This window comes from Electrona antarctica, assembly GCF_951216825.1.
Source record: "Electrona antarctica genome assembly, chromosome: 7".
Taxonomy (NCBI): domain Eukaryota; kingdom Metazoa; phylum Chordata; class Actinopteri; order Myctophiformes; family Myctophidae; genus Electrona; species Electrona antarctica.
In genome coordinates, this window is record NC_136812.1 from 43,271,343 (window position 1) to 43,296,095 (window position 24,753).

The 24,753-nt window shown below is 40.7% G+C and overlaps 1 protein-coding gene across 1 annotated transcript; it reads right to left on the bottom strand.

Annotated features, from left to right (window-relative positions):
• Nucleotides 1-1,880: 1,880 nt before the first annotated feature.
• Nucleotides 1,881-23,918, bottom strand: vtg3 (vitellogenin 3, phosvitinless). The gene is made up of 26 exons (XM_079505533.1): nucleotides 23,826-23,918; nucleotides 22,233-22,484; nucleotides 21,478-21,645; nucleotides 21,130-21,278; nucleotides 20,876-21,029; nucleotides 18,579-18,736; nucleotides 16,521-16,686; nucleotides 16,258-16,398; nucleotides 14,414-14,632; nucleotides 13,706-13,923; nucleotides 12,719-12,816; nucleotides 12,478-12,602; nucleotides 12,260-12,364; nucleotides 11,960-12,079; nucleotides 10,700-10,895; nucleotides 10,492-10,579; nucleotides 9,872-10,057; nucleotides 9,295-9,496; nucleotides 8,997-9,162; nucleotides 8,423-8,589; nucleotides 8,245-8,325; nucleotides 7,333-7,542; nucleotides 6,626-6,774; nucleotides 4,684-4,819; nucleotides 4,048-4,189; nucleotides 1,881-3,346 (listed from the first exon to the last, which is right to left on the bottom strand). The coding sequence occupies exons 1-26, from the start codon at nucleotides 23,874-23,876 to the stop codon at nucleotides 3,303-3,305; spliced, it is 3,891 nt and encodes a 1,296-aa protein (XP_079361659.1). The 5' UTR covers nucleotides 23,877-23,918; the 3' UTR covers nucleotides 1,881-3,302.
• Between the last annotated feature and the right edge of the window lie 835 nt (nucleotides 23,919-24,753).

Consider the following 24,753-nt stretch of genomic DNA (forward strand, 5'->3'; position numbering starts at 1 on the left):
AAGATGAGATTTGCATAAAACTTACATAAACTACAGTTAAAACATTGCCCTCTCATCCCATAAACATCAGACACTTTTATAGAAGGCTATAGGCTATGTGTAACAGTGTGTGGCGACAGCAGTTAACGTTGTGACATTTCCACGTTCCTGCTACTTGGCAATCTCTCTTGTTAAATCAGTTTAACAAACAAACAAACAAACAAACAAACAGAGGTCATCCAGACTTTGTACACATGAGCCTGTTTCGGTCAGTGTTGCCATGTCCGCTTATTAGAAGCGACTTTGGGCTTGTTTTTCTGTAAAGTTGCTTGTAAATATTGGTAGTCTTTTGGGCATGTGTCAAAAGTGTAGTTGCTTATTTCAGCTTGCTTCCTTGTGCTGTTAAAACCCATTTTGGGCGGGAACCCCTTTTGGTGTTAGCATTATGTTATGCTTTAGCTATTGAAAAATAGCAGATCTACAAGCTCGCGCTACGAGCTTGTAGATCTGCTATTTTTGAAAAATCGAAGAACCACTGACATAGAAACATAGCTTTTTCAGAAAACTGTCAGGATGTAGAAGACATTTTTAGAATCTGATCTCAGGTCAAAATGGGTTAATATGTCCACGGACCCCCCATCTGAAAATAGCAGATGGGTTATTTTCAAATATCCGATGTTCAGTATATAGGATTAACGTGTGTGTCCTATACTCGCTTCTTTTGGGCTTCATATACCTGGTTGACATTTTCTCACAAAATCTGACAACACTACTGGTTTTGGTACACACATTCAACCACATGACAGGATACATGTCGGTTGGTGACAGATGGCATTTTTCATGTCATCAATGACTTTGACAATCTTACCATTCGAAGGGTATACTTTCGTTTTTTTTTGTATATATAATTTTTATCCCACGATTTTGTAACCCATTTTTCACCCCTGTGTCAATTATCTAATGTGATCCTGGGCTCTACACACCCTCCACCAACCTATAGTCCCCATATATGGGGGACATGGGGAGAGCAACGGACTTGAGTGTCCAAGTTGCTCCTTTACACCTGACAGGGGGGAGTTTCCCTGGTTGGACGTAGCGCGTGGAAGGAAGTAAGGAACACGTTATTCCAACCAGTTCCTTTCCCCTCCATCAGGCGCCCCGGATGGCCAGGGGGAGGCAGTTTAGAGACCAGGATTACTGCATGTTTTTTGTGAGGGTACCTACCCTAGGGGACACGGGGAGAACATGCAAACTCCACACAGAAAGGCCCTTTCGCCAACCCCGCCTCGGGTATGGGCACTGATGACGCGGAGGAGGAAACACGCCGCCAGCACCCACAGCGTCCCGAGCGGGAATTGAACCCCGGACCTTCTAACTGTGAGGCGACAGCACTACCAACTGTGCCACCGTGCCCCCTCTTTCAATAAAGAGGGGGCATACTATACTTTCAATAAAGCAAGTCAAAGCAACTGAAGTCAATTTGTATTTGTATAGCTGAGCACATTTCAACCAAAAGTATAGTTGGTGTGTTATAGAGATAATCTAATGTTAATTAACTTAAATTGTCATAGATATGTTATAAACTTCCCCTGCACCATACTGTACATCAAAAAAGTGAATCTGTACTGTTGTATGTTGTAATAGTAACACATTTATTGAATAAGATTACATGATTGTTATTTGAAACAAGCCTCTGATGATTTCCAGGAATTTCATCATTCACAACTGTGCTGTATGGAGATACTGAAGTATTCAGCAAATAGACTAACAGTTATAAAGTATTTCAATAAGAACTCAGAAAGAACCAAGCTACCTGACTTGAGGTCATATTAACAGAGAAAACCTGAGGGTGTAGTAAAGAACAAGAACAAAAGTTAAAGAGAAATGCAAACTGTCTGAAATTTCTTTATTAGGAACAATCCCTTGAGATGAATCATCTCGTTTTCAAGGGGGTCCGCGATTCACAAAGTAGCTACACTTCATACATAAAGACACTTTTTACAGACAATTCAACCAGACAAAACAAGACAAGACAAAACAATACAATTCATAAATAAACAAAAACAAACAGGAAAAACTAAAAACTAAAACAAAACAACATTTCACATAACATGGACATAACGTAGACATAACACATGGATCATTGCATCATGGATCTATTACAGTGATGATTAGTGAAAACATGAACAGGTAGTCTCAAGATGAGAGGACAGCATAGTTTTAAACAAATGAAAAGATGTTATTGAACGTATATGGACAGGTAGATTGTTCCAGTCACAAGGAGCTTTGAACATGAATGATTTTTTGCCAACTGATGTGGGTATGTTAAAGTAAATCTGTGAGCAATGTCTAAGTTGATGTGTAGAAGTGTATGGTATCATAAGCTGTTTTAAATACTGTGGATAATTGAAATGAATGCATTTGAAGATGAACTGCAGCCAGTGCTGCTGTCTTCTTGAGGTGGGAGATGGTATGTTGAGGTTTTCATACAAGGTACAGTGGTGGGTCAAATATGGGCAGTCAAGGACAAATCTGCATAAACGGTTATATACTGAGTTCAGGGGAAGAAGGTTTGTTTTAGTGGCAGTCTGATACATCTGCATAGTCAAGAATTGGTAGTATGAGTTGTTGAACTAGTTTTTTTCTTACTGTAAAAGAAAAACATTTTCTATTACGATATAGAACACCAGTACTAAAGTTGATTTTCCGGACTATGTTATCTATATGACATTTAAATGATACATTTGAATCGAGCCAGAGACCAAGATATTTGCATTGTTCAACTCTGTCCAGTTGTGTACCATCAAGACAGGATATATTGAATGAATGATTGTTAGTTTGTGCTTTAATGTTTTGATTAGTACCGAAGAGCATAGTGTTTGTTTTGGTTTTGTTGATAAGTAATTTATTAGATATAAGCCATGATTCAAGATAATTAAAATGTAGTTGCAATGTCGACTGAGTTTGTGAAAGGTTAGTTTGTGAAGTGTATAAGAGAAAATTGAGGGAAGATCATTAATAAAGATGGAGAATAGAAGTGGGCCTAGGGTTGAGCCCTGTGGCACACCACGTAAACTAAACTAAACTAACACTAAACTAAACTAAACTAAACTAAACTAAACTCATAGATGTGGTCAGTATTGGGTCTTTTTGATGTAATATAAAAAGCTTTGAACTTAAGAATAGCAGCTTGTCAGAAGGAAAATGCAGTATTATTACAATAATGAGAGGGAAAAAAAAAAGACAAAAAAAAGGACAATAGTCTGAACATTCATAGGCAGTGAAATTGCTGATGGAACTTTTATGGTCCTCATATCACCTGCTCATTTTTGTACATTTTGTCTCCCCTCTGGCTCGTGATGTCTTTCTGCAAGAAAACACATATTTTGTAAAACTGCATACACGTAAAGCCTGATCATGATTTATACTTAATGTGATTAATACCAGCAGCTATGTGCTGGTGTTGTGTACTGGAAATAGCAGATCTACAAGCTCACAATGTGCATTGTGAGCTTGTGCTGTTAGATCTGCTATTTTGGTGTGCAGACCTTTGCACCCCTAAATGTCACCCACCCACACAAGAACAAAAGTTACGGGGCCAAGGCTGAGTGGGTAGAGAGGCTGTCTAGTAATTGGAAGGTCACCCTCGGTCCACCCAGTCTGTGTCACCGTCTGTCTGCTAAATCCAGCTGAGGATGGGGTTGCCATGGCAATCAATTGGCTCATTTGGGCCACGGGCAGAGCCTTTTCTAGCGGTTCTGGACAACCACCTATCTGACCGACTCGACGCCGGGCACTGCACTCCCTCGGGTCGGTCGTTCGATTGGTTCTCGAGATACATGGATTACAGACAGAGTACATACATACTGTATAGAGATCCCTGCAGTTATTGTATTATTATTCTTGTTGCTATATGTACAGTATAGAAACATATATTTTTTTGTAATATTTGAAGTTTCTCAGAACTTAGGTCAGGATTTCGAAGGTGTTTTTAGAATCAGCCTCAGTCCTAAATGGGTTAAGAAACACTACACAGAAAAAAGTTCTAGTGAATATAGTTCCGCTCACTCCGCTCGCTATAGTTCCGCTCACACCGTACATCCGAGGCATCCTGCATGGGGTCCGAGGCATCCTCCCCTTCGGGGTACTTATCAACCTGGAAGTTGGCAACTGCCAATGGCATGGGCACAGCCTGGCGCTGCAGCGTATACTGATGACAAGACACATGCAAATGACAGGGGGAAAAAATGTAAATACCGCTGTCACTATCAATTCGACGCCAAGCATGGATTTATGCATAAAGATTGAGATGGAGAATATACTGTACTCCAACCCGCACCTCTGGTAATTTGATCTTCATGTCTATGCTGTCTGCCGAGGAAGCCACAACTAAATGTCATAAGATTTTAGTCGACTAAATCTACAGTTGATTTAGTCGACTAAAATGTATTTTGTCGGGCCTTGATGCCGTCGTAATGAGTGTTTTTAGTTTTTACGCTTGCTGAAAATAGCCGATCTACAAGCTCACAACGCGTCGCAACGCGACGCGTTGTGAGCTTGTAGATCAGCTATTTTCAGCATGCAACCAAGTGTAAAATGACTTATACTGGATCTCTTGTCCACTAGTCCCTTCCTAACAGTTTAGTCTAGTTTGATTTATGCATAAAAATTGAGATGGAGAATATACTGTACTCCAACCCGCACCTCTGGTAATTTGATCTTCATGTCTATGCTGTCTGCCGAGCAAGCCACAACAGCAGAGACCTCCTGTCTGGTGTTTGCGCCGTCTTGCTGGTAGAAGCCAAGGAGGTAAGCCATGCCTGGGATGTATCGTTCAATCCTGGGGGAAGACAGAAAGCTCATTTAGCCATAAAATGCATGTGCATTTTCTGTCAGGAATGTTAACGCTGAGTGCGTGTGTGTGTGTGTGTGTGTGTGTGTGTGTGTGTGTGTGTGTGTGTGTGTGTGTGTGTGTGTGTGTGCACTAACTATACTGGGGCCAAGAGTATGGTAGAATTTGAGAAATAGGCATTGTGAGGACAAGATTCCTGCTGGTTCTCGCAGGAGAAATGGTTGTTTTATGGTTAAAAACTATTTGGGAAGTTAGGCTTACAATTTGGAAAAGATTTCAGGTTGGTTTAGGAATAAGATGAGACATTTTGAGGTTTCGTTTTGGGGTTGGGGTTCGAATTACGAACCCCACGATTTATACTTAGTTAGCACTTCACGACGCACCCATTCACGACGAGTTACACAAGTTAATTGATTGGAGAACAGCTTCCCTCCCAATAACGAGTTACATGAGTTACATTTTCATTGTTTAATTTGTGTTTTTAAGTTTTAAGACGGGGTTTCTATCGGAGTGGGATAGGTGACGCGTTCGGATGACATCACCGCAACATTTTCAGTCACACTGGCATGCAAAGGCTTCTGGGAATTTGCGGCCCAATGCATTCCAATGGCGGCGGTGGCGTGCAGCGGGGGCGTTCCTCCTCCACTCTTTGTTGTTGATGGCCACTTTCTTTGGATTATATGACAAAGGATCACACCATTTTAAAGCGGATTTTCATGAAAAGTGTGGCCTCGCGTAGCCAGCCTTCATCTGCCTTTGCAATGCATATTGCCCCAGGCAGATTAAGTCTGGCCCCTCCCGATTGTGGGAGGACTTCACGATCGAAATGGTGATGGCCAACCAGATTCGTCTGGAACCATGCTATAACCAACCAGGGCCCAATATTCAAATATGGGGCGGGACATTGTGAAAAAAAATCGAACACTGAGAGGGACGAGAGACTAACATCCACGCAGTGATATTAGTATCGCTACGCGAGACTAGTGTGTGTGTGTGTGTGTGTGTGTGTGTGTGTGTGTGTGCGTGTGTTTTATATGCGTGCATATAAATTAAGTTCTGCTTCCCATCTCCTCTGCTATCTATACTACAGTTGGGTGCCACCGATATTGTCCCTTATCATTTGACCCCTAAAAAAATCCTTCTAAATCCTCCAGTTTTCTGAAATAAATATTTTCACGATGTATCAAAAATAGCAGACCTACAAGCTCGTAGCGCGCCACTCGGTGGCGCGCTATGAGCTTGTAGATCTGCTATTTTTCAATAGCTAAATTATAACATAGTTTAAAACACCAAAAGGGGTTCCCGCCCAAAATGGGTTAACTGTCCTTTTGCGCAGATCACGCAAACCTCAGCAAAAAGAAAAGGACAATATCGATGGCCTCCAACTGTAGTACATACATACTGTAGACGTCCTTCATCTGTCTGCTTGTCATTCTTCTCCCCAACTCCCCACGTAAGCCCTATACATTGTCGTACGAAGTACCGTCCGTATACGATGCGATGTGACACGTTCATTAGGCCATGTATGTGATGTAACAAAAAACGATAATGACATGCCCGACATAGGGATGCCAGGCTGAAAGTGGTATAACTTCATCATCACAACACAATCATCCAGAATGACGTGTGTGTATACGTTCCACATCCGTCCTCCTTCTCACCAGCCGCAATTCCCTTAATCCATATTTACTCTTCACCTCCCATGGTTCCTACTTCTTCACTCTTCATCAACGCTCTTCAGAATAAAATCACCCAGAACAACTATACAAAGTAAAAGCCCTCCCTCTGCTGTACCGTCTGCCCAGGGCGACCATGGGGTCTGGGATCCTGGCCCAGTGGACAGTGGCCTGGACCGTTGGCTTGGAGCCTGGCAGGTGTGCAGCCCTGCCAGCTTGCATGGTCAGGTTGTAGGTCTGGCATTCGGCTCCCCATCTCATGTGGGCCTGTTGGACACAAGAGAACATCATGGATGAGAGCCTGCGGGAAGAGTTTGTGAATTCACCCTGCATGGTGACCCTGTTTTGGGCATAAGGTGAATCAAAAATTGCAGTAGCTTGAGCTAATAGATCGCCATTTGTTGCCATTCGTTGTACAATTTGACGAAGTATACCGTTTATGGTGGTGGTTAAATGAAATTAATTTGATTAGATTTCTTTATTATTGTTAGCATAGCCTATAACACTTCCAAGACCCAATATGTTATATCCCAAAGCAACAGTATGGCTCTGGGACATACTGTATATTTGAATGATATATTTCATTTGATATGAACTATGTTAGTTTTGGCAATGTCAAGACTCTTATTATCCTTATCCTTTCAGAAGGACCCTCATGGGTTTGTGGTCAGCTGATAAAATAGAGCAAGAGCAAAGTGCATGTTGAATCCTATAATCTAAGCTACGGTAAGCGTTGTAAAAGACATACCTATTACCTACCCACTATTTCTAAATAAATAAAATCCCCCCCGAACTCACTGTCCTTTCCTGTCCTGTATTATTTACCGTTACTTTGGCCCGGCATGTATCCACTGTTGCATCTGTGCACATCTTCCAGTTGGCCTCATCTGCCACCTGGGAGACGATCATCTGAACCACCGGAACCTTGCCCTCGTGCATGTAGTAGACCTCTGTGTGGTAGCCATCAGGCTTCGCGTTGCCACTCAAAGCCATGGCTTTGATGTCGAACACAGCTTCAGATGTTGACTCCATACCCTTTGATGGAGTATTAAATATCAAACAGGTCACTGAGTTGTTGTGGCGTGGTCCTGGCATAGTGTTATATAACTTTGTCATAACTTTGCTTCGGAACTGGAGTAAATTGACTGGAGTGACATCTGGCATAATACTTCAACTTTGCTACAGCAATGATCCGGTATAATTGGAATATGTGTCCGGATTAGGGATGTGGATTATCGATGAATGCATTAATAGTTAATTGATATGTTTTTATATGGTTATCGATCGATTAACCGGTTGATAAGCGGCGTTTTTGTAAAACATCTGAGAATCTTAATTTCCCTCAATGTCTAACATACAAATATTTTGCTGATATACAGAAATAATACAAAAGGCATATAATATTCCTTCCATAAGGATTCAATAATTTTCGATTAATTACGATTAGTTATAAATTGTTAACGACTACCGACTAATTTCTTAACGGCGATTAATCCATTAACGATTAACTATTAATATCCCTATAGTCCGGATAATTAAGCTGCTCGGTTGAAACTACTTTAGTCTCAGTAAAATAAGTCTCCCCTTGTAATATTGTTGACAAAGGCGTTCAAGCTTTTTCTTGGTGACTAAACTACTGGTACTTATTGCCAGACATACAGTAACATCTTAAGTAAAACCACAGCTGACAGGTCATTCTTTGCCAAGCATTATAAAGGAATAATTTACTTCTCTTACATGTATGTCGTGTTGGCTTTGATGAGACAAGACCCTGCTTGTGTGGTTGCTAGATGAGACACTTATCTTCCTCATGGCTTCCTGTGAACCAATGGTGGTAAAAGAACACAAACATTGATTAGTTGTGGTTGAAGAGGTGTGCTGGTGATAATAGCCATGCGAGTGCAGCCATGAATACCTCGGAAAGCCTCCGCAGTGTTTTCAGCAGTTGGTGCGTAGACTGCTTAGGTGGCCTAGTAGGCCTAGGTGTGTTGTTCCGTCTAGGTGGCCTACTCACTGGATGTGTGTTGTTCGGTCTAGCGTTTGCCTCAATGTGGATTTTGTCAACAGGTTTGATTGCATGGGCTGATGTTTGAAAGAGGATATGGAACAAGTTAAAAAGTTAAAAAATTAAATCACATAATTGTGATAGTATTCGAGTGCTGCTGCTGGCTGGGTATGTACAGTTTGTTTCATTGTATTTCATATACTGCAGCTCTCTTGTCTCTCACATTGTGCATTAAATGGTCAATGGACTGCATTTATATAGCGTCTTTTACCTCACATTCATCCATTCATACATACAGCAACAGCTGAACACCGTTACACATTGTGTGCTACAATGAGCCGGGGATCGAACCAGGAACCTTCAGATTCCAAGACGGACGCTATTTCCTGAACGACTGCCGCCGACATTGTATCTGTTATTTGACTTTGCTGTGTGTATATTGTCTTGACACCAAGATTGCTCACACTGTTCATTCTATTCCTACCTGGAACAAGTTTAAACGCAACGTGTGTGTATCCCAGGAAGTAGCACAGGGGGTACTCCTCGTTAAAGTCTCGCTTGAGCTCAGACTCCACACAGACGCCTGCACCGTAGATGTTACTCTCAGCACACATCTTGGCATGATGGTTCCAGGGATGTGATGTAACAATCTGATAAAGGACAAGCACCAGAGCATACTTTATGTTCTTATCACATTCCTCACATTTCCCTATATATACACCTTGATGAGATTTGTATTTCTATTCTTTTTATTATGGATAAGCTGATAAGTATAATGGTACCGTTTCTGACGGTTTACCGCCTGCAGTTACATCTGACCGTATACCAGGTATACCAGGTATACCAGGCCGGGGGGGGGCCTTAATGTCAGGCAGGTGGGGGGGCCTTGGGGGGGCCTTAGTGTCAATGGCATTGTACATCATTGGGGTCATTTTGGCCATAGCAGTATCTTCAATGTTCCTAGACACTGCAAACACATTGGAGCTGAGGGGTGGAAAGAGAAGGCAGCAAGTCAACATGGCTGTATTTTAGTTTGTTTGCTTATCACTGCACCATAATTAACCAATAACCATACTGTACCATAAGTAAACAATTGAAATCCTGTCTGTCTGTCTGTCTGTCTGTCTGTCTGTCTGTCTGTCTGTCTGTCTGTCTGTCTGTCTGTCTGTCCTGCCTAGTCCACAGGGGGGGGACGAAATTTAGGTCACATTGCACTTTCCATTTTTTAAGCCATTTCACAGAAGGGGAAGGCACAGCCAGAGGCCATGGCTTAGTTTAAATAGTTAGTTTCAAATTTGCATTTAAGGAAACTATATGATTTAGCCTAAAAATATAAAACCTGTCAATTGCACACCATACCTGAGTGAGATGATCTCAATATCTTTTTTGCAAGGGGGAAAGTCAAGTTCAAACTTCTTTTCTCTAATGTTGATCTTGGTTGCAAACTTCCATGGAACAGCGACTGGCAATTTACTCTTCAACTCTGTGCCACACTGGAAGAGCTCTGTGTTGATTCCATGGAAGCCCCACAAATCCAGTGTGAAACTGTAAAGACAATGGATGTATGTTTTGTTTCAAGTATGTTGGCTTGTATTACAAACAGAACCTTAATGAGAGACATACAAGTGAGGTCAGATAAGACAGCTCAGGAATAAATCCATAGCAGGATGTTACAGCTATGTTTTTGGCATATCCCTCAGGCATAAATCCAGGGCCCTGGATGGAGTCTACACAACAAGAATGCTACGAAGGGCACTAGGTGACAAATGGGTGGACCACATCAGAAATGTGGATCTCTACGGCCTGGGACCTCAAAGAGAGAAGGATGTGGTTAGCCGGGCACTACATCAGGCACGAAATAATTACCCTACAAGTAATTAGCTGCTACACAAAACATGGTTTAAGAGCACTGCTTTCACATAATGACACAATACAAATAATGCCACACAACACAGTGGCAGAACATTGAATATAATTACCCAATGAAACCATCTGTCTCCAAAAGAATTTCTGAATCCATAAGCTGACCCAGATTCTCTTTCACCGGAGGATTGATTGTGGCCTTGGCTATACGGAAACAGAAGAAATAGTCAAGATTGGTCCAGGTCAGATTTTCCCAAATCAGTTAATATTGTTTCTACAATATCTTTGGGGATTTGTTTCTTGTCTTGGAATTTGAAGCATTACCATTGACTGTGATGGCATTGACAGACTGCAAGTATTTACTGATCTCCAGTGGGAAACCCAGGGTGGTGGCTTGGATATATCGAGTCTCCAGGATCAGCAGTGCCTTGGTCTTGTGCCATGCAATGCCCCTCTGTAGGTCTTCTATCATACCCCACACTGGGCTTCCTTTGACTGCAGAATAATTAGTATTGTAAGCCTGCAAACAGTTGATCAATGACATGTCAGGATAAATAAAATATGTGACCTTACAGACATGTACAGTAGCCTACTGCAGTGGCTCAATCTTTTTTAGCTGTGACTGCCCAAAATAATATTTGAAATTGTGACACTGTGTTCACTGTCATATGGGGGGATCCCCCAAAAATCATGTGAGGACCCCCCTGGGGTTCCCGAATCACAGGTTGAAAACCACTGGCCATAGACTTTATATTCACATGAATGTGTATTCATGTTCTGTTCCTAAAGTTGTAATTGTCTTAATGTTTTTCAATAATTAACATTGTGTGTTGTTTGAGCAGCGTGACTTACTGAAGGCCGAATTGAAACATTTTAAACAATTAAGCATAATACATATTGACCTTTCAGAACTGACCTCACTGTAGAAACTGACCATTATTAGTAACTGGCCTGTTTTCTAATACACGATATAGGCTACTTATCATCTTCCGTTCCTATCAGAGCTGTTCGATTTCAGCAGAGAATCAAGCAAAATCATAATAACACAACGCAACTTCTAACTACAGTACCAATATTTGTGTCCATCCAGAAGAAATCCCAAAGTCACTTATAACAACTGGAAGTATGGATCCTATTAGAGCTGCAGTAGCCTCGGTACCCAAGATTTTATTTTCTTTCGCATTCGGCGAGCTGCAGCTGCTATTGACCAAATTAATACCTCCAATATTTACGGTAATTAGTCATGCGGATTGGATATGATGACCAAACATGTAGAGGCATTCATTGTTCATTTCACTCATCATGAACAATTATGTCTTTACTGTATGCAGCCTTTTAATTAAGGCCTTTAGAAAAGTATTTAGGCTATTTTACAACATTATCTCCTAAAGTCGGGTCACGATATTGATACCACCCAGCCTTAGTGCCTACAGACAGTAGGTTATAGCTAACCACATTGGAAAGTGTGTAGCATGTGTCATAGGGGTTACGTTTTGTTCAATATTAGTTCCAAGTCTCAATACAACAAAATAACTGGGATGAGTACGGTCTCAGATCCATTGTGAGAGCAAACCTTTGTCTCACCTTAATGACATTGTCAATGGACTTTTTGTTCAAATCAGCAAATAACATCTCTTGTCCAAAGGCCCGTACAAAGACAGACAGGAGATGCTTGTCTTCCGGAAACTGCTCCCATGCTTGTAGCTGAAAATGGCACAACTTTATCAGTCACCCAAACAAAAAATTATCAACAAATTATCAATTAAGCAAATACGTTTTTCTGATAGATTTTTTTTCTTCCTTTGAAAATTTGTTATAGCACTTATAAAATAGCACTTTTATAATTATATTTATATGAAAAATGTTTTGTGTAGAATTGCATACCAGATGGATAATATCTTGCAAATCACTGAAGCTGAGATCTCCTCCTTTGAGTCCAGCCATGAGGCCATCAAACAGTTCTTTGATTCCTTCAGCACGGATACCAAACTTTAAAATGAATTGTAAATAGATAAGTCATATGTCACAGATGGTAGACACATTAACTTAGACATAACTTACATAATGTTACTGTATAATATGGTTACTGAGCTCTACTGTACCTCCAAAAGCTGCACAATTCTTCCAATGAAATGGAATTTTCCTTTCATCATGATCTCTGTTGGTAAGATGCTTGTGGCACTCCTCAACATGAAGATCTCTGTGGCTGTGCCAACTAAGAAGTTGTCTTGATTGAAAAAGACATTTAAATGGTCATAAAATGACTTGTGAGAAATCCTGAAACTGACTTGAACTAGTATAGCATATTATGCTCCACTCTATGGTTCATTCATTTGAACATACCGTTAAACCAATCCAGATGAACAGCTTTGCTGTACCGATAGCTGAGACGGCCAAATTTAGGGGCCAGGATCTTCACAGCTACACTGCAGGCTGTTGAGCTGAGGGCAAAAAAGAAAAGTTAATGACAAAGATTTGTAGCCAGACTCATACAGTAACTGTCATCGTCTGCTCTTCTCAGCTCATTCCCTCTAACCTAGTGGTTCTCAAAACTTTTAATCTCAAGGATCCCCATAATTCTGAGAGTAAATGGACTGAAGAATGCATGGACCGTTTGCTGTTTGGTTCCATGTCTACACACTCGCACTGTAACAGTGATGTAAATAGGTTTTCAATGTAATGAGTCCCGGGATGCAGGGATGGTCTTTTAGATGAGTCCCAGGGACATTTCATGAGTTCCACTTCAACGACAAATTGAAGCATTTAACTCCCATTTCATTTTATACTGTTATAATGTGGTTATATTCATGTAGAAAACAGAAGAAGAAATGATTATTATAACTAAAGCTAGCAAAAATAAACTAGAATAAAAAACAGTACAGTAGTACAATAGTGCATCCCGTGGATGCAGAGGTCGTTGTTTTATTGCGTCCCTTAACTATAAACTACGTTTTGGGACGCAAAATGCACGCTATTTTAATCTCTGCCGTAAGGGTCATTTGGAATCCACTCAACGAACATTGAGGGTCCCTGGACCCCACTTTGAGAACTGCAGTTCTAACCTACCCTGTTGCCCAATGTTCACTAGTGTCACGTTAAGCCTTGTGTCTAGATGCTCCCTTGTGTTTCTGTTCCTTGTCAGTCCGTTGTGTCCGAGGTGTGCTATGTTTTGGCTACCAAGCCTTCATGTGACTTTAGAGTGACTTTATGTCCAGTGTTTTGACTCTTGTCTGTCCCTGGGATTTAATTCTCTCCTGCTCCTCCTGTGATAGTATTAAATCACTCATGAAAAGAATGTAAAATATCAGTCAGTTGCATTTTCAAGCTTACAGGAAGTGATTGTCAGGAGTGCTTGATTGTGCCAAGCCCCTCATGAGAGAATACGCAAAACTAGCAACATGCTGGTTGTTCTCCTCCTGTAAGAATGCAGCCACTGTGGACACCAGGGCCAGTGGGGGCTTGGTTTCAAACAGGATCATGAATGCAAGCATGCGTATCTCAGCAGGAAGCTCGGACTGCACAAACAGGCTCAAGGTAATATCCTGGACCTAGAAACAAGAGCACAGTAATGAGAAGAAATCCAGCACAACTAGTCTACGGTTGATTGTGCAGCGTCCCCCCCAACAATTTGATGAAAAAATGCATTAAATCGTCATTGTGTGGTGCATGGGCCTTTGGTCTGCACATTATAAGTAAGCCTAAATCTAATTCTAACTTTACACTAACCTAACATTTTTCAGACCATGGACCAAATCATCATGACACATTATATATGGAAGAACAGGACTATGGCATTATTATTGACTATAGAAATGTATTATTTCTAATCACAGGTTGACATACAGTACTAGTCAACTAAACCGCTATATTAAACAACATTTTCAGCACTTTTTCTAATCTTTGTGTATCTTTCACACATTCGAATCAATTCATTATTGGGACAGTTGATTCTCCAGTAGTGATCTTGCACCATGCACATTGAAATAGAAAAGTGATGGTATAATAAAGTTGGTGATTACAGTTTGACAGTGTTCTTACATTATGAGGGTCTCTGGCAGCTACAAGCCTCATAGACTGCACAGCAGCACTCAGCACACGAGGGGGGAGTTCCACAGGGTTGGCAGCCACTCCAGGGAGGAAGCGCATGATGGTCTTAAGGCTGCCTGGGTGACCTGCATTCCCTATGGCTTTGAGAGCAAGGACCATGTCCTGCTCCGAGCGGTTCTTCAGGCCAGCCTTGGCCATGTCCAACAGAGGCTACATCACAATAGCATATGCATGGACAGTAAGCAGATAATAACAATTCGTCACTGTCATTTTGGCTGATGCTGTTCAGAGATAACCACTTGAACCCTCCCTATTCTAGAACTATAACATTCTGTGAAAATAGCAGATCTACAAGCTGCGCTGTTGTCCCTTGTGTAGATTGGCTATTTCCGGCAAAGAAATGTAGAGGGAAGTACTAGCGGACCTCTGAGAGAGCCCTCTGTGGGACCCCGGTCAACTAAAAGTAAGGTTTACGTGATTAATTCCAACAGCTACTTGGCAGATTAGATTCAGATTACAACATCATGCATGGATCTCACAAGCTCTGAAAATATAGTGATATGCTTTAGGAACCACATGGCGCCACTTCTCCATTGAACGCAGCCACCAGGCCCATATTTTACTAATTATATTATTATATTTTTGATATTTTTATATTATATTATTATAGGCCTATGTGTAGATTTCCCAGAACATCCCACATGATTTTGAGTTTGATAGAAATTGTTGTATGGTAGCCTCTATGGGTAGCCTACTCTAAAATAAATTATGCAATGCAATCATAATGTTAAAATTCCAAATAAAACTGACACTATATAGCCTACTACAGATAGTACAGAAACTGTGCTGTGGTAAACAAGAAAAGACTATTTCCTCCAGTGGAGGGTTTTTTTTAAACCTGAGAACTACCTGTGGCTATGCCCGAGGCGGAGTAATATCGAACAGCTCACAGCTGTGTGGACCAGAGAACTCCTCGATCAGAATCGCGCCACTTTAAATACATATTTCCTGTGTGAATAATGCAGGACCGCCGGGATAGTGGCCGCAAGAGCAGAGCAGATCGGTGAGTAACGTTTGTTTAATTAATATTTGTATTGTCTTCAAGACTGTTAAGTATATTTCCATTTTGGCGTAGAAGACAACAGGGTATATTATTACTAGGCCTACACTTATTTTCCGCTGCCACCTTCCTAAATTCCTCCCACTGAAAAGATCTGGCCAGGTGGCAACTATTAACTATAATGAGTCAGGTTGCTTACCGGTAATTTGCTCGAGCAAAGTTAGGAACATTGATTAAGTATTTTATGACAATAAATTCAAAAATTATAATTATATTAAATGCTGGCCTATACTGGCCAGCATTGCTGGTAAAGTATTAACTAAAGTTTTCATATAATTGTAGAGTCAAAGTACAACATTTTCTCTGAGATGTAGTGGGGTAGAAGTAACATTATGGAAAATTGTAAATAGGCTACTGAAGAAAGTAAAACTACTTAAAAATTGTAGGCCTACTACTACTACTACTACTAATAATAATAATAATAATAATAATGGATTTTATTTATAATGCACTTTACATTCCATGGAATATCAAAGTGTACACTTGAGTTGAGTACATTACACCACTGCCAAAGGGGAGGCCAAACCTAGTGCAGTACTGTAGTGTAGTTAGTAGTTCACCAGTACAGTAGAGTATAAGTTTACACTCAACCTCTACAGTGAGTATATCCTTCCAACCCAATCCAGACATGTTTATAACTAATAATGTCATTCATCATGGTTCATGAACAGTATTTCAGACAGCCTGATTGAAAGAAATGTATATGTTTAATTACCTGGACAGCGGCCGATGGGCATGGTGCAGAATTGGCACAGAGTTTGTTCACCAGAGAGCCATATGAAAGCACCGCAGTGTGCCACAAATGCCACTCATGCCATGCATAGGACGCCCCAAAGGGGATGCCCCAAACGATGTCCTAAAGAAAGACAAAGATATCTGTTAACTATTTTGTCACTTCTTTCTATCTGGGGAAAAAAAAACTATGGTAATATGGTAACATGTTTCTATATACTGTGCAAATGTCTTCTTAGAGCTCACTTTGGCCTTTTCAACCAAGTCGGGGACTGCCTGCAGATGGTTGAACGCTACCAGAACAGTCTCTCCAGCTTCAGTGGGGGTCAAGTCTCCAGTCGTGAACCTCAGCCCCAGGAACCTCAGGATTCTGTCGTCGTTGACTTCAGCGATCATGTCTAGAAACCAGCGCCTAACCAACCACAGGGAAAAGGTAATACCATGGATTGTATAGAAATGCTTGCACAGATTTAAATCTTGACTCGGTATATGCATACAAACCCCCAAAAAGAGCAAGCAATCTAAAAAAAACTAAACAAAAAACAAGTCAAACACTTTTTTCCGTACAGTATATTACTCCTGTACTGTGTGAAATACATGGGTAATTCATTAATTGGTCTATTACTCTTCTACATTGAGAAATAGCCTAGTGTAGTGGTTGACTCATTGATTGGTTCAATGTGCACAGTTGCACACCATGAGCAATGAAAGCATCCCTTAAGGCCTATTCATAGTCTGGATTTTCGGTGGTGAGGTGACCACCGCACCGGAGCTGGAATAACGTTGAGCGGTGGTGAGTAAAAACAGAGAGAAGGGCTGGAGCGGTGGCGGTGGTTTGCTCTTCACCGCGGCTCGTGACGTCATGTTGTAGTTCGGTGGTCACCTAACCACCGAAAATCCAGACTATGTATGAGCCTTTAGTATTCACGCAATTGGCATTATGATTTAAATGCTAAGAGGACATTAATTAACTGTAATGTAGTCACTAATGTAGTCACTGTAATGTAGTCACTCACTACATTACAGTTACAGTTAGCATTGTAGTGAGCTGAAGATAAGACTGACCAATTGCACAGTCGAATGGCTCATTCTCTGCTCAAAGCAGAGCCAGGCTTGCGTGCTTCCTACTAGCCTCCTTCCACCACAGTGATTTTCCAGAGCTTCTGTCTGCCAGTAACGTAGCCGTGGCGTGTACGGAGGTTTCTGTGCACTGGCAACATTTGGCAGACAGGAGCTCCAACAAAATGTCATTTCCAGCAGCACCGTGTTATTTTTAGAGTTAGAAGTTCCACAGGTCTGTGACATCATCTTTACATTCTACAAATACAAGTATGCCTCTTGTCTCAAACTACTGGATGAAATGTAGGATAACCTTCTGCTGGACATGTACATATCTGGCTCCTCATGTCAAACACTGTACACAGTACACACAGATCAGGACCACTTTGACGTTTTATAGTGCCCTAATTGTTGTTTTACAGGGTACAACTCAGGCTGGGATGACTTAGACTGAGTTATGTGAATCCCCAAAAAGTGTCTTTTGTTTCACTTGTAAAATAAAATTTGTTGCTGGGCATATGCGGCATTAAGGTCTTTACACACCGGCGAATTAGTGACACAATGTTTTCGTGCGAATAATACACTTTTTATTTAAAACCTGTTAAAGTCAATGCAAACTTGCACTGACATCGGCGACAAATTTCCATGGAGCGAGAATGCGGCTGTTATTTATTCGCTCTGCTGTCGAATTTTGCGTGTATTAAAAATGTACCGCACAGTTGTTGTGAACATATCTGCCGTGATTGTGAACAGAGCAGCAGCCGGCCCGCAGCTCACTGCGAGGTCGGGACCGAGAGCCCACTTCACCCTCGCCTCTTGACTACCTCCACGTTATTAATCTCCAGAGCTGTTGGTGCACTTGCACTTGTGTGCCAGCAACAGCCACCAACGGGCTCCGCCAAACGTTGGTCAACTAAAAACTGCATTGCATCTCTGCATGTATTTATAATTCTATTTTAGACGCCATGGGTGGGCAGCCGTGGACCACAAATGACCCATTTATAAAGAAGCAGGAGGAGTGGAGTGGTGAATAATCAGAAGCAGGAGGAGGAGAGGAGATTAATCGCATATACACATCACATTTAGATGTGTATTAGGCAGACGTGTCAAAATGCGCCGGTCAAATATTTCACATTTTCAGGTTGTTTATTCGCATCGCCAATTCGCTGGTGTGTAAAAACATTTAGAGTGGCACGTTGTCTAAGAGGTATAAGTGATCTTAAATTGAGGATGAATTGAGCTCACCTGTGTTCATCATGTCCTTTCAGCTGCTTCCACATGGCCTCCAGGCCTTCAAAGGGGACCATGCGTAGGAGCTGATACACTTTAATGATGTCCTCTGTTGATGCACCGTCAACCTGGTAAATATTAGCTTCAGCCAGACGCTTGATCATTTCTACAGCCTGTGGGAAGAAATATGACACATTTTTATTAATTTTGTTTTACAACACCATTTAATCTCACAATACCATGTGTGAGTTCAATAAAATAAAGTAAAAAACAACAACCAGAAATGCACTCTGTCGAGGTGCCAACTTGTGCCTTGCACACAAGTAGGCCATACATGGCCTACTTGTGCGCAAGCAGAGCACGCAAGTACTGCTACTAACTAATGTCTATTACAACTGCTGTTCTAAATCCTTTAGACCCGTTATTGACCTTATACCAACTTTGAAACGTACCTCAGTTACGTCACCATCAACAGCCAATAAGGGACCACCAATCTTACGCCAACATACATACATACATACATACATACATACATACATACATACATACATACATACATACATACATACATACATACATACATACATACATACCCAGCCGATCACCAAACGTACCTTAGTTACCGGTACGTCATTAACAATGGTGGTCCCCTATTGGCCGGTGGACACCACTGACATACCCAGCCGATTACAGTACTTGCGTGCTCTGCTTGCGCAAGTAATAACATTGGCATTATACAATCTAGCTAACATAATATTTGACTAAAATAAAAACAATTCTCTAGGGCCATGATGACGAGATGTAGACAAATCTGCACCGTTATGGATACCATGATGAAAGAAGCAAGAAGAAAATCAAGGTAAGAACTATAGCCTTTCACACTGAAGCAACAACGTGGATAAACCCTCTGTGTTTAGAGAGGTGACCACCGAAACAGTGGTTAGTAAAAACAGAGATGTGCGGCGTGTCATGTTGTAGTTTTCGGTGGTCACTTCTTCACCGAAAATTGTACTATGAATAGGCCTTAAAGGTGGCCTTACACTAGCCGATTCTTTTCAATCTGAAATCTGATAGCACCACACACTACAGGATAATCGGAGCGGGGCAGAGCAAATATCAAACATGCTTGATGTTGATCGGGTCGATCCCGATCGCGCCCCGAGCAGATCGATTGAGTCGGGCACCCCCCGAGCGTCAAAAAATGCCCGATTATCGGCTAGTGTAAGGCCACCTGTAGTGTGTACACTGTGTGGGTGGGTGCGTGCGCCATGCCCTCTTGCCATATGCTCTGAATTTACCTACTGTCTGCAGCAATAGATTAATATAGAAATGCAGACCATTAACCTCGTTCTTAGTGTGCTTGTCCCACCATGGCTGTTTTCATTATTTTGTATGCTATAAATTGAGATTGATCATCTGAGATTGCCCAGCCCTGGTTCTCTATAATTGCTTGAGCTCGGTGATGAGGACAAAATCAAATATCACAATATGTTTTGCGATATTGTGACGATATGTTGTTCTATCAAATTTCTTTTTTATGTTTCAAACATTCTCAAAAATAGCAAATACTGTAGCCTGTGAGCTAGTCAAAGGCTATTGTAACTATAACTATTGTACTATTGTACTACTGTAACTATTCGTATATACCAGTAAGACGCCCTGAGGGCGAGAAGCAACCTCGCCATTAAGGGTGAGGTCGCGTGCACGCATCGGCCTGGGTGACGGAAGACTAGAGCGGTGCCCGTTGGAGCCTCTACAGTGGTGGCTGTTGGGTGAAATGGATGCCCCACCCAGATATTATGTCTGTGTCCCGTTTATGCCTATATATGGAGTTCTTTGTCAGGCATGCCTAAATATTGAGTCTATGCAGACGTCAGAATGATGTCAGAACAGGCCAGCTCCATATATGGACCCCGGGCAGGGGCCCTGTCTAGAGCCCAGGCAGAGGCCGTTTTGGGGCGGTTCTGGACAACCGTCGGTCCGACCGACTCGACACCGGCCACTGTGTGTCGAATTTGAAGTCTGTGGGGCGAACGGTTCTCGAGTTACGTAGATTACACACACACAGACAGAGCATGCATTTATAGATAGATATATATTACCCAGCCCTATATATATTTACAATTTACACAGCATTTTCTTCTTGCATTATGTCCTGCTTCATTGAAAGTATTTTTGGCACTCTGCACTCAAGATTATTCAACATGCTACCACTTTATTATTATTGTAAGCTGACGGAGGACTTGAGTCCTTACTCAATTCCTATTACTACGCAATTACTATTGTAAACAAAGCCAAAATATCATCAGTACCTTCAGAGCAGGGTCTGCTATATTCTGCATCACAATGGGGATATTGGCATCACTGATGACAAACTTGTAAACCAGGTTGCCCTTGTTCACCAGTGCTGTACCAACGGTGGGGTTAACAACGGTGTCGTTCACACCAAGCAGCTCTATTTCCTTCCTGTGAGACAAGCACATGAACCATACACAGTTGCCATTTTGTAGAAAACTATAAAGAGCAATAGAAACAATACTGTATGCACACATTTTGTTTGTCCTACGTTGCTTGCATCTTGAAGGTGCCACCCTTCACGTTGAAGGGGGTGAAGTGCTGTTGCTCCAGGGCGTTCGCCTTGGTGAGAAGTCCTCCCTCTGCTGTTGCTTTGACTGTGTAGATATATCTTACAGTGGAAATGATCGATTCACCTCTCTGTTATGGGAGACATAAGCAACTAGGACTATTGGCGCTTTTGTCTCATTCACAGAATCATGCCTGATATGTATACTTTGTGCATGATGTTGTGCACCGAATAGGCTCACAACTCACAAGTTTGTAGATCTGTATACCAGTATAAATCATGCTTCACAGGCGTACTACATTATAACTATAATGGGTGAAATAGACTGACCTCACTGGATATTTTGTCAACTACGGCATTGGCCATTCCTCTGTAGATTGCTGCCTTCTTGCGGCAGTTACTGACATCGACAACTTGAGTGATGGTCATGACCTTTGTTGTTTTGTTGTTGTTGTCCTCAACTATGTAGTTACTCTGGCATATTCCATGGATGCTAATCTGCAGACACAGACATATCCTACATTTTTCTCAGATAAAGGGTTAGGATTATACAGTACACTGATTACAGTATAATATAATTGCATCTTTTGTTATATTGTATTTGGTATTTTCTGTAATATCTGTAAAAAAGTATTTAATTGTGTGACCAGATTTGACTGAGAGCCTGCCATCGTGCAAATTCCAGCTTTTCACCAGAGGAGAACAACTTTTTTGAATGAGTTAATAGCACAGGCAGACTTTTCACATACTAGAGCATGTCTGAAATAAGTGTCAGAGCTGAAATCGACATGTAAATATGAAATAAATGCCTAAACATGTAGCTAGGTGTAATGTTAGAGACCACAGAAGTGAACCTTTCAAGCCTGTTTTCTCAACTCACTGTTTTCTGCAAGACATTACTCTATAAGCCATATCTCCAAAACTGGTGGGTCAAACTGAACAACCAATATGCCAATTTGAGGCTATGATTCCCTGCTTTCATATGACATGAAAAAAATGAAAATTCAAAAAAATACAATGGCAGTCCCTCAGTCAAATTTGGTCACATGTCTAATATAGGAACTTTATCATATACTGTACTGTACCTCCTCCAACTCATAGACTCTTTGGTTGGTCTTGACAGTGACTTGGAAGAAGCCAAGTATGCCTCTCACGATGTTGACAATGGTGTCAGAGACATCAGCAGGAGCGCGGATGTTGTCGACATGTCCGTGGGCATACTCGAACACGAAGGGCTTGACAAGCTGGGCAGCCAGGCGTTTTGTGAGCTTTGGAGAGGCCTCAAAGGCATTCTTCTTAGGGAAGCCATTGAACTCCGCGAAGGCTACATCTGAAACCTTTTAAACAGGGGACATAATATTCCACATTATATACATAACTGACGTGTTTAAAAGATGATCTACTGTAGTTGAAAATGAATGCATAATTTAGATATGCAGTAACTGGTACATTTCTATTTTATTTATTAGTTAGATATGTTGACTAGAAGGTTTAGTACTAAATCAAATCTCCAGACCAAATTGTACTGTATGTTGCCCATGTAAACTAATAGAATACGCACATCACTTAGTTGAGGTGCTGGGTTGGAAAATTACATAAGAAAAAGAAAAAACCCTCACACTCATCTGCTCCAGGGTAATTTATTGACAACGTTTCGAGACTCTTCATCGGATCAAACTTGGGAAGTGTGTGTCTATTTAATAATAATAATAAACCTTTATTTATATAGCACCTTTCAAAACAGGGTTACAAAGTGCTTCACAAAGAATAAAAACAAATGCAGTGCACGCCATAATCATAACAGTTTATAATAATAAAAAGATAGAACAGGCAATATACAGAAATGCAGTAGGACATTAGAACATTAAGGAATGTTTAGAAAACATTTAGGCGTTAAAAGTAGCTTTATAAAAGTGGATGAGGTACACACTTCTCAAGTTTGACCAGATGAAGAGCCTTGAATCGAAACGTCAATAAATTACGAGTTACAGGTTTATTATTTTGCCCATGCAAATTCAATATTCCCCAAGTAAAAAAAATAATCACAAAAGTATGAAATGTTAAAGGGATATTTCACTTTTGGTCATTTTAACGACTACTCAGGCTTATGTGAACACCCCGAGCAGTTCTTAAGTTGCTTGATTCAGTAATTAGATATTTGATATTCATTTTTGCTGCCCCGCCCCCTTCCTATACAAACCCATTATAACTTAAAACTTGACTGATATTATCCTTCTAATACATGAGGGGGCTGTGTTTTTTCATTTACTGTTTTCATTTATTTTTAATAATTAGTTAGTAAAAATTAATTAGGAAAAGAACCTCCTCCAGCGTCGCTCACAAAATCAAAAAGAATTATTAAAACGAAATGAAAAACCACGCCCCCCTCACGTATTAGAAGGACATTATCGTCACCAGAAAATAGGTCGGGTGTTCTCGATTAATCTATCATGGTTCAAATGGAGTTTTAAGTTGGGTTTGTATAGGAAGGGGGTGGGGCAGCTAAAATGAATATCAAATATCTAAATACTGACTGAAGCAACTTAAAAACTGTCTGGGGTGTTCACATAAGCCTGAGTAGATGATAAAATGACCAAAAAGTTGAAAGTGAAATATCCCTTTAACTTTTATTACTTTGAAAGCTATTGCTTTAGTATGAATAATGAGGAAGCTCCTACCTGAAGCATGAAGAGTTGTGCAGAGACACCAATGATCTTGACCTTGCACATCAGTCTCACTCCTGACTCAGCAAGGTTTGGCCTGCCTCGTCCAAAATTCACCACTCCCTCATATTTGTACTCGTAGGTTTTCTGATGGTTCAGGCCTAGGTCTGAAATGCATTCGCACAGTATTGAATCATTATTTATCCGTTGAATTCACAACAGCTATAAATGTTTTCCACAAGAGAAATCTAGTTTGCAATCAAATTAAAATGACAAAAATAGAAATGCCACTCATCACATTATAAACATGTAACATGTGAATTATAGTGCACTAGCCTTTTCACATATAAGACGGTGAATATCATAATACAAAAATATTGAAAAATGTAAATACTCAGCTATGACATCATTCAAGTTTTATTTTATATATATATATTATATATTATATATAATATATAACTTATTATAATTTATCACAATGTTCTGTTTTTTCCTTTTAAAAAAAAATATATATAAAACATGTGATCAGTCCTAAGCCCAAACAGACTCACAGACGGACTTACAGAAAATATACTTGTCTTTGTATATTCTATGTACAACAAATGAATTAAGCAACCACACTGCAGTGACTTACTGTAGTTCAGGTCAGTGAATTATTTTGATGAAAGCAAACTCACCATAATGGATGCTCTCACATGCTTCAATTGTCCAAAAGGAAAAAAGAAAAAAAAATTACAATGGTTATTTTAGAATGTTGGTTATTTGCGAGTGAACTAAATCATGGTCAGAGTACAATAGTGTACTAAAAAGCTATATTTGGATCCTGACTTACAGATTCCCTTTTTGGTTTTCTTTAACCCTCATAAACTCGGTATCCATAAATGATCATCTAAAGCTGAAATTACAATACCTATACTAATAGCTCTAGGATGAAACATACTGT

Coding starts and splice junctions, on each gene's coding strand:
- vtg3 (XM_079505533.1), bottom strand. CDS start 23,876: ATGTGCAAGGTCAAGATCATTGGTGTCTCTGCACAACTCTTCATGCTT. Junction 16,399..16,520: donor ACTTGGTTGAAAAGGCCAAA/GTGAGCTCTAAG, acceptor GTCTTTCTTTAG/GACATCGTTTGGGGCATCCC. Junction 12,080..12,259: donor TGCAAGATATTATCCATCTG/GTATGCAATTCT, acceptor TGCCATTTTCAG/CTACAAGCATGGGAGCAGTT.